This window comes from Oncorhynchus gorbuscha, linkage group LG13, assembly GCF_021184085.1.
Source record: "Oncorhynchus gorbuscha isolate QuinsamMale2020 ecotype Even-year linkage group LG13, OgorEven_v1.0, whole genome shotgun sequence".
Taxonomy (NCBI): domain Eukaryota; kingdom Metazoa; phylum Chordata; class Actinopteri; order Salmoniformes; family Salmonidae; genus Oncorhynchus; species Oncorhynchus gorbuscha.
This window is the reverse complement of record NC_060185.1, coordinates 64,511,481-64,528,400: the sequence shown is the minus strand read 5'-3', so window position 1 is coordinate 64,528,400 and position 16,920 is coordinate 64,511,481. Positions and strand designations below refer to the sequence as shown.

Genomic DNA, 16,920 nt, shown 5'->3' with positions numbered 1-16,920 from the left:
TGTAGAGGTCCTGGGCTTGTGTGATTACATATGGTCTGTGGTTGTGAGGTCAGTTGGATGTCCTGCCAAACTCTCTAAAACGACGTTGGAGGCGGCTTATGGTAGATAAATGAACATTAAATTATCTGGCAACAGCTCTGTTGGACATTCCTGCAGGCAGCATGCCAATTGCACGTTCCTTCAAAACTTGAGACATCTGTGGCATTGTTTTGTATGACAAAACTGCACAATTTAGAGTGGTCTTTTATTTTTCCCAGCACAAGGTGCACCTGTGTAATGATCATGCTGTTTAAACAGCTTATTGATATGCAACACCTGTCAGGTGGATGGATTATCTTGGCAAATGAGAAATGCTCACTAACAGTAAACAAATGTGTGTGCACAATTTGAGAAAAATAAGCTTTTTGTGCATTTGGAAACATTTCTGGGATCTTTTATTTTAGCTCATGAAAAATGGGACCAACACTTTACATACTGTACCTTCTGTCTCTATGTGACATGTAAAGACAAGAGGCAAGCAGAGATCGGCGTCTCTCTCTCTCTGTGTGTGTGTGTGTGTGTGTGTGTGTGTGTGTGTGTGTGTGTGTGTGTGTGTGTGTGTGTGTGTGTGTGTGTGTGTGTGTGTGTGTGTGTGTGTGTGTGTGTGTGTGTGTGTGTGTGTGTGTGTGTGTGTGTGTGTGAAAGAGAGGGGTACAAAGTAGTCCTATAGATGGCACTATATTCACCCATACAGGTAAATGAAGCGCTCAGCAATACCAGGAGAAACAGCATCTTCTTGAGATAACTCTCCGTAGACTGTAGCCTAGAAGAGACATCCAGTTGGGTCCAGTCCTGCATGCGCTGTATATAATATCATTAACCCAATATCTGCAAGTGGGGTGATTTATAGATCAAATCATCTGCCAATCACTTTGGCAGTGTTTCGGGTCATATTTGTATAGTGGCGTTGCGCGTTTTAGAAGATTGCGATTTGCAACAGTCCGGGCGTTGTGTGAAATCAGTTTTTTTTATGCGACATGGAACGCTTCACTACAACAAGTAGCAGCAAAGGACGCAAACCTCGCTCATGCGCATAGCAGACGAAGAAGCAGTTAATGATCTTAACGCTGCTGTGATCATCCATTATATGGGCTTGCAATACAGTTAATAATATAAAATAATAATAGGCTATTGTGTTTTGCTGTCGTGCATAGGTGAGTGCAAATGTAGGCATATAATACATACTTTTCTCCATGTTGATTCCAATAAATGTAGATTAAGTCAATAGCTAACTGTAAAATATGTTGTTGTGTGCTGTCGATAATAGCCTAATACAATATTAATTGAACAATTTTAGTATCACAGGTAGTGTAGAATTAGGAGTAGTGCAACGTTCTAAATCGAGAGCATTAGCACCCTCTTGTGAAGTTGATTGATGGTGAACGGTGTTTACTGGCTCGGTAATTGTGGGGAGTAGGGCTGAATGACAATTCAGTGGCAATTATAGATCATTTCAACTGGGGGGGGGGCAAGCTGGGGCCAGTTGTACTGTTAGAGGGGCCAGTTACATTAGACATTATTGTTGTCTTCGTTTTCTTCATTAGCAGGCAAAATACAATGTTCATAACCATAACCATCATCGTTAACACCCCCCCCCCCCCCCCCCCATGATATGGAATTATGTTCCGGCCCCCAGACCATTGCTGAAGAAAAAATCTGCCTGCGGCTGAATCTAGCCCCTGACTCAATGGGTGTCTCTCTACAGCTGTTTTGTGTCTGTCCTCAGAACATGCACCTCTATATCCTAGTGAGTGCCCTTCTCAGCATCCCTTTCTCTTTGGGTGAGTTGGACTTTTTGCCGTTTTAGTATCATAGCATTTGCATCCAGTTGTAGATGGTTGTTTAACCCATGATTACTTTACAGTAGTAATATGTTGTAAGAATTTGATTTGACTCCAATCTCTCTCTCTCTCCCCCTAGCTTTCTCTTTGGGTAGGTCCAATATCATTGTTGTTATCTCACAAAAAGTCACACATGGATGTGAAAAATTCTGTACTTTCTTTTGATAATGTCTGGCCATGTCCTCCTCCCTCCTCCCTCCTCCCATAACTCCCTCTATTTGTCTCTCTCTTTTTCAGGTTGGAATGAAGACTTACAGATAGTGTGTTCTGGTCGAGAGTTCCGCCTGCCGGTCTACTCAGGGTCAAGAATAGTGACCTTTACCCCCAGCTTCCCTCCAGGACCAAGAAGAGTGCTTCTGGAGAACAACAACGTAGGTTGTGTGTGTGTGTGTGGGTCTATCCTTGTGGGGACCTCAAATCCCCAAATGTCCCCACACGGATAGTAAAACATCCTCCCTTGTGGGGACATTTCCTACATCCCCACGAGGAAAAAAGGCTATTTTAAACTTAGGTGTTAAGTTCAGGGTTATGGTTAGAATTAGTGTAAGGGGTTGGGGGTTAGGTTCAGGGAAAATATAATTTTGAATGGAAATGAATTTTAGATCCCCACGAGGATAGAAGAACATAACGTGTGTTTAAGTGTGTGTGTGTTCTTCTATGCTAAACACTATTGTGTGTTTGCAGTTGAAGGACCCACGGTTTGAGTGGACGAAAGATAGGACGTTGCTGCTGAATGACGTCACACACCGTGACCAGGGGCTCTACTCTATCAAACTGTCCTCTGGATTCACCTATGAGACCGTTCGCCTCACTGTCTCAGGTACAGAGGCTCAGGGGCTCCCGAGTGGCGCAGTGGTCGAAGGCAATGCATCTCAGTGCTAGAGGCGTCACTACAGACCCTGGTTTGATTCCAGGCTGTATCACAACCAGCGTTGATTGAGAGTCCCATAGGGCGACGCACAGTTGGCCCAGCGTGGTTAGGGTTTGGCCGAGGTAGGCCGTCATTGTAAATAGTTATTTGTTCTTAACTGACTTGCCTAGTTAAATAAAATAAAATATATATTTAAAAAGCTCTGCCGCAGGGAATACCTCTCTCCATTTCTTTGTCTATTTTCAAAAATATATTTCTTGCTCTCTATTCTGTCTCTCTCTTTCTCTATGATATTGTATAATGATTCATTGTATCTGTTGAAATTGATTGTATGAATCTTGAAACATTGTATAACTCTCAAGATAATCTCTGTTTTGCTTTCTTTCACCCTTTCTTAGAATGTATAAAAACCTTCCGTCTGGGCTATGGGGAAACCTTTCAGCACAACATCCCTATATATGTCTCCGTGCTGGAGTTCTCTCCCCGGGGCTCCCCCTCTGACTTCCGGACGGTACTGTGGAACCGGATGGACCCTGAGACCAGCGAGGCGGGCCGGGGGAGGCTAGGGTCAAGTGGGAGGGTCTGGGTGGCAGAGAGGGTGACCCAGGCAGACCAGGGAAACTACACCCTCCGAGACGAGAATGGGAAAGTAATCTCCCGCAGCAAATTGATTGTCAATGGTGAGCACTAGAAAGATCAAAGAGATGTGGATGAAGGGCTGAGGGAAATGAAACGGGAGATGGAGAGAGGGAGATGGGATCGGAGGCTAGGAGAGAAGAGATTGCGATATTAGATCTGACATAGAGTACAAACTGACTCATAATCCAAACGGACTCTTAGTTGTATCTGATTCTTTCTTTCATCCTGATGCCCCTCATCGTCCTCATGTCCCCTCCTTCATTTCTCCTTTTTTCTTTTCGTTTAAACTCTTTCCAATTCTCTCTCTCTCTCATTATCCCATGTGTGGGTGCAGGGCACAACTTCAATGTCACCCGCTTCTTCAAGGAGTCTCTAAACCTTCCCCTTTTTCTCCCTGTCTCTCATGTCCACCTCATTTTTACCCCGTCCCTGCACCTCTCCAATCCCTCCAATGTGCCCCTTGAGTCCCAGTACTCTCGCCCCGTGCAGCTGATCAAGGATGGCCAGATTGTGGACCAGGACCCCCGGTACTGGGGCCTCCTCTCTCTGGGGAGAAACGGGACTGTCAACGAGGTGGTCATCACCAGGCTGAGTGCAAAGCATGATGGGATGTATGAGATCCGAGATCAGGGCGGCAACCTGGTGTCATCCACCATTCTCCATGTGGTCGGTGAGTGACAGTGTGTGTGTGTGAGCAGGAGCTTTTCCCTTTACATGATACAGAGATATCTTTCTTGATCTCCCCGCTCACTCACTCTTTCTCCCTTCCTTTTTCTCTTTCCAGATAAGACTGCTAGATGGAGAGCAGTTCTCAAGTCCATCAGCGTTCCTTCTGGCATGTTTGTGACTTTGGCTGGTTTCATCTTATTTATGAAGCGCTACCCTAACTGCAGCCTCGCTATGATAATCAACGGCCTAAGAGGTCACCATACACCGGCATCTAACCTTCCAAGAGTCAATGTCCAGGTGAAGGGATGTTCTGAATGAGCTTGACAGCTGTAGAGTGAGAGATGTTTGTGAGCTTGGTAGGTAGAAGAAATATGGTGGGGTTATGAGTGGTTATTGGAGGGCTTGTGTGGGCAATGCAATGAGCCTGTTGTCATGGTACTATGTTGTCCATCCATTTCAACTGTGTGATATTATAGAATTCTGTCAGTGTCAGAGGAAAAGTAGAACCAGTCCTTTGCGCCAGTTTGAATCTCCTCCTGCATCAGTTCCTTACACATTTAAATTGGGTCAGTGGTCACATAACTTCATGCTTCTCTGTGGATTGTTTGTTTGTTTCGCTGTGCGTTCCCCTGTCTGTCTACGCAATATTTATATTTATATTTACATACTTGTTTTGTTTTTCCTCTGCAGGACTACAGTCCACCCAGTCTCCAGCCCTCTGGCATTTACAGTCATTCAAAGCAGATTGTAACGCCAAAAATATGGAGCCCCAGACCTACACATTCGGTAGGTAGGCGGTGAAGTTGTAAATGTAGGCTCTTTTCACCATTATTATAGATTTCTATATCATGTGTCTTTCTCAGGGTTACATTCCTGTCGTGGTCAGTGCACCACAGCCCTCCCCTGAGCCAGTGAGGACAATGAGACAACAGGAGACAGATAGACTTAGAGTTGAGACTGCCACTACTCACACTCCTAGTGAAGAGGTAAATACACACACTGTTTCTATTTTCTGTCTCACAATAGACAATTAAGTTATATTCTGCTCTTTCTTTTTATCATTGACTCCCTCTCTCTTCTCAGGAGACTGCTGACGAAGAGAGGGAGATCTCCGCTGGCACCTCAGACTGCCTCCACTCATCTGAAGACTGCATCCAGTTCCAGATCAAGAAAGAGGGAGACAAGGAGAGCAAAGCAAAAGTCTACTTCTCCACACTTCCACTGGAAACGGACACCTTGGAGACTTGCAGCGTCTACACTTCTGAAAAACTCAACTTCTTATAGAGCACAGAGAAGAGTGGAGGTAAAGAAAGAGCGGGTGGAGAGAAAATAGTTGAGGGCGATATTGTTAAACTGTTCACGGGTGATTTCATAATTATAGTGCCTTCGCTTTCAGAACCCTATTTGGATCTGTTTGGGTATTGCATATTACTTCCTATAATTTCTTTATTATCATGTCATTATCATTCCTTTTAAGAATGAGATGAGCAATATCCTACATTTTGGCATATCACTCCTTTGTACAACTGGATTGGTAATGTTTTCAAAAATCAACCTGCAGATTACTTTCTGATACCTACCAAGGAACCCTCAGGACCACACATTTAAACCTGTACTGTAAGCTATAGATGACTGTATATATGTGTAAATATATGGAAGTTATGATAGGATGGAGAAGAGATGTCAACGTTAAAGAAGAGATGAGGAATTGTCTGATTTTGTAATAGAATATGGGAATTGCCTCTCAATTTAAAAGCATATCTAACTGCATGTGTTACCTACTATTAAACAAGTAAATTAACACAAAATAATAAAAAATATATACTTTTATTAGATTACATATATTTACATAATATATACGTTGTTTGTGATTGCCATAAAATGGTGTACATGATTCAATTATGGTTACATTATTTCACCAGGTATTCACATTGTCATTGAGGTTTTATAGAATGGATTATAATATGTTTGAAGTCATATACCTTTCCCAAATGATTTGTGTATTAACGTATCATTGGTTTGTTAGTTAAGTAATGAATGAAGCTCTAGAAAATAAAACGAATTCAATCTAGTTATGAAAGTTGTCGTAATCATGACAGTGGGGGACCGAAGAAGAGCTCGCTTTGGAGGACTGGTGCTATCCCAGCATGCACTGTTTATGAAGCGGCAATGAAACGCCAGCGTGCGAATTTGGAACAAAACAAAAATAAAGTAGGCAGAATAGTTGCCTTTCAGGCAAGACTTTCAAAATAGTTTGCCATCAAGCGTAACACAAAAAAAATCGTGTTTAGCTACAGAGGGACGTGCACTTGAAATATGTCTTTGGTTTGCGCAAGTAAGTTGAACATGCTTCTGAAGTTGAATGAGCTAGATCGCTTACCTAGCACCCTGCTAGCTAACGTTAGTGTGGCTAACTGGCGAGTTAGTAACTGATTCATTGTCACTTTTCTGCAACATGGTATTTATGGTGGCTTACTAGTTATATTATCTAGCCATGAAACAATAGCTAACAATTGTATGTATCCACTTATGTTACCCCACGCAGTTTCCAATGAGGTCCCCGAGCACCCTTGCGTGTCCCCGGTGTCTAACCAGGTGTTCGAGCGCCGACTGATCGAGAAGTATATTGCAGAGAATGGAGTGGATCCCATGAATAGCCAACCACTGTCGGAAGAGCAACTTATCGATATAAAAGGTAAACAGGGCGGGAATAGACAGTTAACGTAATCAGTCGAATCGATTACATCATGTATGTATTTATGTACTGATTTTAGTTTTGGCTTAGAAGGAAATCCTAAGTAGGTTTCATGTATTCGAAGAGATGTTTTCGTAATGGATTTGAATCTATGTTGTGCTGCCTTCTGTTGCCCAGTGTCTCATCCTATCCGACCAAAGGCTCCCTCTTCTACCAGTATCCCTGCCATACTCAAGGCTCTGCAAGATGAGTGGGTGAGTGTCTAGGCAGACTGGTTTGTAGTCTACCTGTGGACAGTGTTACAACAGAATACTCTTCCTCTGTATTATTACATATTTCTCTTAATGTCTTCTGTCTCTTTCAAGGATGCGGTCATGTTGCACAGTTTCACTCTGAGGCAGCAGCTGCAGACGACTCGCCAGGAGCTCTCTCACGCCCTCTACCAGCATGACGCAGCCTGCAGAGTCATTGCTCGTCTTACCAAGGAGGTCACTGCAGCCAGAGAGGGTAAGAGTCTGAAGTCGCTTCCTCACCTTCTCTCATTCACTGACCTGTGAAGGCAAAATGCTTACTCTTTGCCCATTCTCCCATTCAACAGCCCTGGCCACACTCAAGCCCCAAGCCGGATTGGTGGCCCCTCAGTCTATGCCTGCCTCTCAGCCAGCCGCTGGGGTGAGTGATTAGCGCTGATTCCCATCCATCAAACAGGCTTCCTGTCCATCAGAGATTGAGGATAGATGTTTTCTCTTTTCTAAGTATTCTTCTCTCTGTTGTTTTGCCTCCTTTTCTCAGGGTGCTGGTGGGGAACCAATGGAGGTTAGTGTGCAGGTGGGAATGACTCCAGAGATCATCCAGAAGGTAAGAGCTAATTTCCTCTTCATCTTTTTACCCCCTGTGATTAGTGTTCTCATTACTCGGAGACCCTCTCAATATGGGAATGGATTTGTGATTCATTGAATTCTCATTAGTCTCTTTTCTGCTCCTCTACTGTTCTGTTTTCAGCTTCAAGATAAGGCTACTGTCCTTACCACAGAGAGAAAGAAGGTAAGATGTTCATTCAAGAAAATGTCTGTCATGTGTTGTAGGCTTGCAGAGATTGATGATAAAACCACTCAATCTTTTAATAAACTTATTTTGTCCCTTATGTTTGCTCACGCCTCCCTTTCTCTCCCTAACCAGAGAGGAAAGACTGTGCCAGAGGAGCTGGTCAGGGCTGAGGATCTGAGCAAGTACCGCCAAGTGGCTTCCCACGCTGTGAGTACTACTATCTGTAGGACTGTAATAACCTGTAGGGGGCTGCCTGTGCTGCTTAGCACTACTATATGAGGTTGCCCTTAGCTGTCTGTCTGCCCATATAGTGACCATGTTCTTTTGAATGTCTCAGGGACTTCACAGTGCCAGTGTCCCAGGAATCCTGTGTATGGACCTCTGTCCTTCAGACACCAACAAAGTACTCACTGGTAAGTACCCCTGCTTTTTCTAACAGCTTTTTATTTTCTCTCTGTCTCTTTTTCTTGCATATCTAAATATAACTATCAGTTAAATGTCATTGATGACTATCTTGTTGCCAGGTGGGGCTGATAAGAATGTGGTGGTATTTGATAAGAAGGAGGAGCAGATCATTGCCACCCTCAAGGGTCACACCAAGAAGGTCACCTCTGTCATCTACCACCCCTCCCAGGTAACAGACCTGTGTATACACCTGTCTAGCTCCTGTTTTATGGAAATTAACTCAATTGTGGTTTATATTCTACTTTTCAACATCATGTATACAGTGAAATTGAAATAGAGTTAAAAGATAAGTTGATTTGTGGTATCTATATACCCCAGTTTAAAATGTGCTGTATTGTAGTTTGTAAATCTCCCTTGTCTAATTTCCTTCCTCACTTTTGTTTTTTTCTTTTATTTGTATTTTCCATCTCTCTTTCCTCTCCAGTCTGTGGTGTTCTCTGCCTCTCCAGACAGCACCATCCGGGTGTGGTCTGTGACTGGGGGCAACTGTATCCAGGTGGTGCGAGCTCACGAGGCGAGTGTGACTGGGCTGTCACTTCACGCAACTGGGGACTACCTTCTCAGCTCTTCCGAAGACCAGGTAAGTCCATTGTACTGGTAGAACACCTGAGTCCAGCATGTTGTTAGAAGTCCTGAGTCCACTGGTCCGTTGACTAGAATGGCACCAGCTGCACTGTTGTCAATAGTAAATGTAACAGCACCTTTGTGTTGGTGGATGCATGTTAACGCAGCATTCCTCTCTATCTTTCTCAGTACTGGGCCTTCTCGGATATCCAAACTGGCCAAGTCCTTACCAAAGTCACAGATGAGGCTGCTGGTGTTGGTAAGTGTGTTTGTGGTCAGGTCTATGCGTATGGACATGAAAAATGGGTTACTATTTTTGTCTGTGTCTCATATCTCTGCCCCCCTCCTCAGCTCTGACTTGTGCTCAGTTCCACCCCGACGGTCTGATCTTCGGGACGGGAACCGCCGACTCCCAGATCAAGATTTGGGATCTGAAGGAGCGCACAAATGTGGCCAACTTCCCTGGCCACTCTGGCCCTGTCACCTCCATCGCCTTCTCTGAGAACGGATACTACCTGGCTACAGGTCAGTCGCTCTCCAACCTCACAAAACAGTGTAAATAATGTTGGATTTCTCATGGATTCCCTGACCCAGTCTCTCGCTCTGTGCTCCAGGTGCCCAGGACAGCTCTGTGAAGCTGTGGGATCTGAGGAAACTGAAGAACTTCAAGACCATCGCCCTGGACAACAACTATGAGGTGAGAATGAGAGCCTGTGCGGAGTCTGTTAGCTACAGATATGGGTCAACTTCTCACTAATTTAGCTCATGTACTGCAAATAACATGGTTATTTCTTGCAGAGTTTTTCACTTGAATCTTATTTACTCTCTCTCAGGTTAAGTCTCTGGTGTTTGATCAGAGTGGTACATACTTGGCTGTGGGTGGATCCGACATCAGGGTGTACATCTGCAAGCAGTGGTCGGAGGTCCTCAACTTCAGCGGTGAGAAAAACAACTGAACAGAATATTTAACTCAACTTTCATCAGACCTTGTGTGCTCACTGTACAAATCATACGTACACACAGTTAGGAAAAACTCAGTGTCCTATTGCATGTGTCATCTTACACCGAGTTACCTTAAACATATATATATATATATTTTTAAACATTTTTCTTCCTCTTTTTCCCAGACCATTCTGGCCTGGTGACAGGGCTGGCATTCGGAGACAATGCTCAATTCCTTTCCTCCGCTGGAATGGACAGAAGCCTCAAGTTCTACAGCCTGTAGATTAGTACAGACGGATGGATAAAGTGAAAGGAAAGAGAGCGAGGATAAGATTGGAGGGTTCTGGTTAGGCCTAATCTCGACCAGTGTGATCATTTTGACCTTGCTACACAGCTATCCGTTTTGTGAAATATGGACCGGTGACCAGTGGTTAGACGGTTGAATCCTTATGATTTATTTGATGTTCTTGTATTGCTGAGATCAGAATCCCTATCCGAGGTGCGTTCAATAAGGGAAATAGTTTGCGAACGTTAGCAAACATATTCCATTTGTTTTGTGTTAGCCGCGACCTTTCGCTAAGCGTCTGAGAATATAGTGTACGGTGAACGTAAGTGTCTGTTTCTGGTCTAAACTGCTGCTAAAAACAATCAAGTGGCCATGTAGACTTTCTACTATATTTTGTAGGAGTAGGTAAGCCGTTTTCAGTTTTGAATATTGTTGCTAAAAAGCCACAGTGATTTTTTTTTTTTAAATAGCTGTTTCACTGTAACATTTTGGAATGTTCATTCAAATCGTTCAACTGAAATTGTTACTCTGACAGCAAGCCTTGTTTACTTCGCCTCTGGCCTAGGCAGGAGCTTTTTAGTCAGAGTTACGAGCAGATTATGAACTTAGCGTTTTGAAAATTGACCTGTAGTTATTTAGGATCCTGGAGTGGGTGGAGGAACCGGTGCTACGGTATTTACTTTTCCATTCGTGTATTCTTCTTAAATCCCCTCTCCAGATGTCTGTTCTTCTCCTTTCAGTGGTTAGACCAACAGCTCTCAGCTGTTGAAACTGTTTTCACATTGTGTAAGCCAATTCTCTATATTGCTTTGTTTATTCAAAGGTCTCCTTTCCCTTCCTCCCTTTTGTACACCTCCAATAAATCAAGTTATTTTTGTAGTAACAGCCAGCTATTTGTTTGATCATTGGAATGTATTGTATATGCCTCAGGTTGACGTTTCAGCCTGTCTGAGGCACCAGTATGACTTTGATCACAATAGACTGTGTGCTCTGCTTTGTACTTGTTGTCTCTGTTGGTCATCTAGCTGGTTGAAATTGACAATGTTTTATATATAAAAATAAAACAATGAAACGGGTGACATGGTTGGATAAAAAAAGGAATAATTTCTCTGTTATACTAATCTATAATGAGCCTTTGGTTGATAGGTGGATAATGGCAGGTGTGGTAATAATGATGATGGTTTGTTAGTATAGCAGGTTAAGATAATTAACATAGCTGGTTAGGAGATCTAATGAAGGAGGTTAGGTGAATTAGCTTTGCAGTTAGAGCTTTAGGCCAGTAACCAAAAGGTTGTTAGTTCAAATCCCCAAGGTGAAATATCTGTCTGTTAGACTCCCTGAGCTGACAAGGTGAATCTATTGATGTGCCCTTGAGCAGGGCCCTTAATCCTAATTGCTACTGGGTTACTGTTGATAATGGCTGACTGGCCGTGATCCCACTCTCTCCGAAGGTGTCTCGGGAGTTGGGATATGCAAAAAAACACATTTCTAATTCACACATGCATATAATACATGCGAAATAGGACAAGTATAAGCACCCACCAAATTATTATTAACATAGCAGGTTAGGAGAGTGAGGTTACGGTTCCAGGAAAAACATCCCCACAGCATCATGCTACCATCACCATGCTTCACTGTAGGGATGGTGCTAGGTTTTCTCCAGACATAACGCTTGGCATTCAGGCCAAAGAGTTCGATCTTGTTTTCATCAGACCAGAGAACCTTGTTTCTCGTGGTCAGTGTCCTTTTTAGGCTCCTTTTTGGCATACTCCCAAGTGGGCTGTCATGTTGCTTTCACTGAGGAGTGGCTTCCGTCTGGCCAGTCTACCATAAAGGCCTGATTGGTGGAGTGCTGCAGAGATGGTTGTCTTTCTGGAAGGTTCTTCCATCTCCACAGAGCTCTGCAGTTCTGTCAGAGTGACCAGTTGAATCTTGGTTACCTCCCTTGATTGCGCAGTTTGGATGGGTGGCCAGCTCTAGGAAGAGTCTTGGTGGTTCCAAACTTCTTCCATTTAAGAATGATGGAAGTTGCTGTGTTCTTGGGGACCTTCAATGCTGCAGAAATGTTTTGGTACCCTTCCCCAGATCTGTGCCTCGACACAATCCTGTCTCGTAGCTATACAGGCAATTCCTTCAACCTCATGGCTTGGTTTTTGCTCTGACATGCACTGTCAGCTATGGGACCTTATATAGACAGGTGTGTGCCTTTCCAAATCATGTCCAATCAATTGAATTTACCACAGGTGGACTCCGAGTTGTAGAAACATCTCAAGGATGATCAATGGAAACAGGATGCACCTGAGCGCAATTTTGAGTCTCGTAGCAAAGGGTCTGAATACTTACGTCATTGAAAATAAGAACTTGTTCTTAACTGACTTGCCTGGTTAAATAAAGGTAAAAAAAATAATAATTGACAGTAAAATATAGCAACTATATTCTAATTGTCAACCCAAAATTCATGACAAATTACTGAATTATGTTGCGCATCAAAATATCTTGAATCATGCATTCCTGCTTGGATGTGTTAGATGAAACAACTTAGTTATTGAATATCTCAGTAGCCTATTTATTATACTTCTTAATAAAGCATGGATGACTGGGACACTGCCACCACCTGTAAAAGTTATTGACACCAGTGGAAAATGTAAGTCTGGAGCCCTGTAATAGTAATTAACACTTAGGGTATGTGTTGATTCAGGGGAAATTGTTAGTCTGGAGCCCTGTAATAGTAATTAACACTTAGGGTATGTGTTGATTCAGGGAGCACAAATGACAGGCACTAATTTGCAATATAGCCTAAGTCATTAGCTTGGCTTGTATAACTTATATGGCTTAAGCAGACAGACAGACAGACGGAGAACAAGAAGAAGCACAGAGTAACAGCAGAGAATATGCTGAGACAGACAGCACAACATGGAGGCAACACATATGTCTAGAGCAGAGACAGTTATAGTGGTGAGTTGTATCTCCAGACAGACAGTTATAGTGGTGAGTTGTATCTCCAGACAGAGACTCAGTTATAGTGGTATCTCCAGACAGAGACACAGTTATAGTGGTGAGGTGTATCTCCAGACAGAGACACAGTTATAGTGGTGTGGTGTATCTCCAGACAGAGACACAGTTATAGTGGTGAGTTGTATCTCCAGACAGAGACACAGTTATAGTGGTGAGTTGTATCTCCAGACAGAGACACAGTTATAGTGGTGAGTTGTATCTCCAGACAGAGACTCAGTTATAGTGGTATCTCCAGACAGAGACACAGTTGTAGTGGTGAGGTGTATCTCCAGACAGAGACACAGTTATAGTGGTGAGTTGTATCTCTAGACAGACGCAGTTATAGTGTTGAGTTATATCTCTAGACAGAGACGCAGTTATAGTGGTGAGTTGTATCTCTAGACAGAGACGCAGTTATAGTGGTGAGTTGTATCTCCAGACAGAGACGCAGTTATAGTGGTGAGTTGTATCTCTAGACAGAGACACAGTTATAGTGGTGAGTTGTATCTCCAGACAGACACACAGTTATAGTGGTGAGTTGTATCGCCAGACAGAGACACCGTTGTAGTGGTGAGTTGTATCTCCAGACAGAGACACCGTTGTAGTGGTGAGTTGTATCTCCAGACAGAGACACAGTTATAGTGGTGAGTTGTATCTCTAGACAGAGACACAGTTATAGTGGTGAGTTGTATCTCCAGAGGGACAGTTATAGTGGTGAGTTGTATCTCCAGAGGAACAGTTATAGTGGTGAGTTGTATCTCCAGACAGAGACGCAGTTATAGTGGTTACTCCCTATAGAGACACAGTTATAGTGGTTACTCCAGACAGAGACACAGTTATAGTAGTTACTCCCTATAGAGACACAGTTATAGTGGTTACTCCAGACAGACACAGTTATAGTGGTGAGTTGTATCTCCAGAGGGACAGTTATAGTGGTGATTTGCATCTCCAGACCGAGACGCAGTTATAGTGGTGAGGTGTATATCTAGACAGAGACACAGTTATAGTGGTGAGTTGTGTCTCCAGTGGTGCTTTTACATTTTTACTCACCAGTTATAGTGGTGAGTTGTATCTCCAGACATAGACACAGTTATAGTGGTGAGTTGTATCTCCAGACAGAGACACAGTTACAGTGGTGAGTTTTATCTCCAGACCGAGACACAGTTATAGTGGTGAGGTGTATATCTAGACAGAGACACAGTTATAGTGGTGAGTTGTGTCTCCAGTGGTGCTTTTACATATTGTATTTGTTTTAAACATGATCTGGTTAAAAAAGAGGAGGATCGAATCTCGCCAGACACTGGAACAGAAGTGTTTGAGAAACACTGTACTGCACTGCCAATGTTATGTGTCAGCACTACTGCCTGTCTAAGTAGGGTGTGTAGGGTCAGGGTGTGTGTATGGAGGCATGCACAGTGACGTGGGCTGGTGTGGATAAAATGCCAGGGTCCAATGCATGTCCCAGTCCGCAGCTGCAACTTTGTTTTTTTTAATAAGGCTGATTGAGGAATTTGGGCTAAGATAGGGAAGAATAGAGAATAATATACAGTGCCGTGCGAAAGTATTCAGCTCCCTTGAACTTTGCGACCGTTTGCCACATTTCAGGCTTCAAACATAAAAATATAAAACTGTATTTTTTTGTGAAGAATCAACAACAAGTGGGACACAATCATGAAGTGGAACGACATTTATTGGATATTTCAAACTTTTTTAACAAATCAAAAACTGAAACATTGGGCGTGCAAAATTATTAATTAATTAATAAATATTAATATTTATTAATATTTAATAAAATATAAATATGTTATTGGAATTACTCATTAGTATCTGCAAAACCTAAATGTGTCTCTTGTGCTGGGCACTAGGTTTAATACAGAGTACTGGTGACTCCTTATACCTAGGTTTCTAGTTAGACTGTAAACTCTCCTTCCAGACATTAAGATTCTCCAATCCAAAATTAAATCTAGGATCGGCTTCCTATTTCGCAACAAAGGATCCTTCACTCATGCTGCCAAACATATCCTCGTAAAACTGACTATCCTACCGATCCTTTGATGTCATTTACAAAATAGCCTCCAACACTCTACTCAGCAAATTGGATGTAGTCTATCACAGTGCCACCCGTTTTGTCACCAAAGCCCCATATACTACCCACCACTGCGACCTGTATGCTCTCGTTGGCTGGCCCTCTCTTCATATTCGTCGCCAAACCTACTGGTTCCAGGTCATCTATAAGTCTTTGCTAGGTAAAGCCCCGCCTTATCTCAGCCCACTGGTCACCATAGAAGCACCTGCCTGTAGCATGCTCCAGCAGGTATATTTCACTGGTCATCCCCAAAGCCAACTCCCCATTTGGACTCCTTTCCTTCCAGTTCTCTGCTGCCAATGACTGGAACAAATTGCAAAAATCACTGACTAAGCATCAGCTGTCAGGGCAGCTTACCGATCATTGCACCTGTACACAGCCCATCTGTAAATAGCCCACCCAACTACCTCATCTCCATATTGTTGTTATTATTTTTTGCTCCTTTGCACCCCAGTATAATAATAATATAATAATATATGCCATTTAGCAGACGCTTTTATCCAGTGGCCAAAAGTTTTGAGAATGACACAAATATTAATTTTAAAAGTTTGCTACCTCAGTTTGTATGATTGCAATTTGCATATACTCCAGAATGTTATGAAGAGTGATCAAATGAATTGCAATTAATTGCAAAGTCCCTCTTTGCCATGCAAATGAACTGAATCCCCAAAAAACATTTCCACTGTATTTCAGCCCTGACACAAAAGGACCAGCTGACATGTCAGTGATTCTCTCGTTAACACAGGTGTGAGGGTTGTCGGGGACAAGGCTGGAGATCACTCTATCATCCTTATTGAGTTCAAATAATAGACTGGAAGCTTCAAAAGGAGGGTGGTGCTTGGTATCATCGTTCTTCCTCTGTCAACCATGGTTACCTGGAAGGAAACACGTGCCGTCATCATTGCTTTGCACAAAAAGGGCTTCACAGGCAAGAATGTTGCTAACAGTAAGATTGCACCTAAATCAGCCATTTATCGGATCATCAAGAACTTCAAGGAGAGCGGTTCAATTGTTATGAAGGCTTCAGGGCGCCCAAGAAAGTCCAGCAAGCGCCAGGACCATCTAAAGTTGATTCAGCTGCGGGATCGGGGCATCACTAGTACGGAGCTTTCTCAGGAATGGCAGCAGGCAGGTGTGAGTGCATCTGCACGCACAGTGAGGGGAAGACTTTTGGAGGGTGGCCTGGTGTCAAGAAGAGCAGCAAAGAAGCCACTTCTCTCCAGGAAAAACATCAGGGACAGACTGATATTCTGCAAAAGGTACAGGGATTGGACTGCTGAGGACTGGAGTAAAGTCATTTTCTCTGATGAATCCCCTTTCCGATTGTTTGGGGCATCCGGAAAAGAGCTTGTCCGGAGAAGTCAGGGTGAGTGCTTCCATCAGTCCTGTGTCATGCCAACAGTAAAGCATCGTGAGACCATTCATGTGTGGGGTTGCTTCTCAGCCAAGGGAGTTGGCTCACTCACAATTTTGCCTAAGAACACAGCCATGAATAAAGAATGGTACCAACACATCCTCCGAGAGCAACTTATCCCAACCATCCAGGAACAGTTTGGTGACGAACAATGCCTTTTCCAGCATGATGGAGCACCTTTCCATAAGGCAAAAGTGATAACTAAGTGGCCAGGGAACAAAACATCTATATTTTTGGTCCATGGTCAGGAAACTCCCCAGACCTTAATCCCATTGAGAACTTGTGGTCAATCCTCAAGAGGCGGGTGGACAAACAAAAACCAACAAATTCTGACGAAACACAAGCATTGATTATGCAAGAATGGGCTG

The 16,920-nt window shown here is 43.2% G+C and overlaps 2 protein-coding genes across 3 annotated transcripts; both read left to right on the top strand.

The window, feature by feature from the left end:
- The first annotated feature begins 796 nt into the window (after positions 1 to 796).
- Positions 797 to 6,121, top strand: LOC123994058. 2 transcript variants are annotated; one of them, XR_006831568.1, is made up of 11 exons: positions 797 to 1,193; positions 1,676 to 1,820; positions 1,960 to 1,971; positions 2,118 to 2,251; positions 2,565 to 2,700; positions 3,150 to 3,431; positions 3,725 to 4,060; positions 4,175 to 4,356; positions 4,750 to 4,845; positions 4,897 to 5,045; positions 5,143 to 5,285. XR_006831568.1 is itself a non-coding variant. In XM_046296544.1 (11 exons), the coding sequence occupies exons 2-11, from the start codon at positions 1,727 to 1,729 to the stop codon at positions 5,341 to 5,343; spliced, it is 1,596 nt and encodes a 531-aa protein (XP_046152500.1). In that variant the 5' UTR covers positions 797 to 1,193; positions 1,676 to 1,726; the 3' UTR covers positions 5,344 to 6,121. The 2 variants fall into 2 exon arrangements, 1 of the variants encoding a protein (XP_046152500.1); XM_046296544.1 differs by having other exon boundaries at positions 4,923 to 5,045; positions 5,143 to 6,121.
- A 77-nt stretch (positions 6,122 to 6,198) lies between these two features.
- On the top strand, positions 6,199 to 10,943 carry LOC123994057 (pre-mRNA-processing factor 19-like). Its single transcript, XM_046296543.1, has 16 exons — positions 6,199 to 6,394; positions 6,605 to 6,754; positions 6,932 to 7,008; positions 7,120 to 7,261; positions 7,353 to 7,426; positions 7,547 to 7,612; positions 7,757 to 7,798; positions 7,934 to 8,008; positions 8,139 to 8,214; positions 8,326 to 8,435; positions 8,691 to 8,846; positions 9,020 to 9,089; positions 9,182 to 9,355; positions 9,445 to 9,527; positions 9,664 to 9,769; positions 9,958 to 10,943. The coding sequence occupies exons 1-16, from the start codon at positions 6,376 to 6,378 to the stop codon at positions 10,053 to 10,055; spliced, it is 1,518 nt and encodes a 505-aa protein (XP_046152499.1). The 5' UTR covers positions 6,199 to 6,375; the 3' UTR covers positions 10,056 to 10,943.
- The last annotated feature ends 5,977 nt before the right edge of the window (positions 10,944 to 16,920 follow it).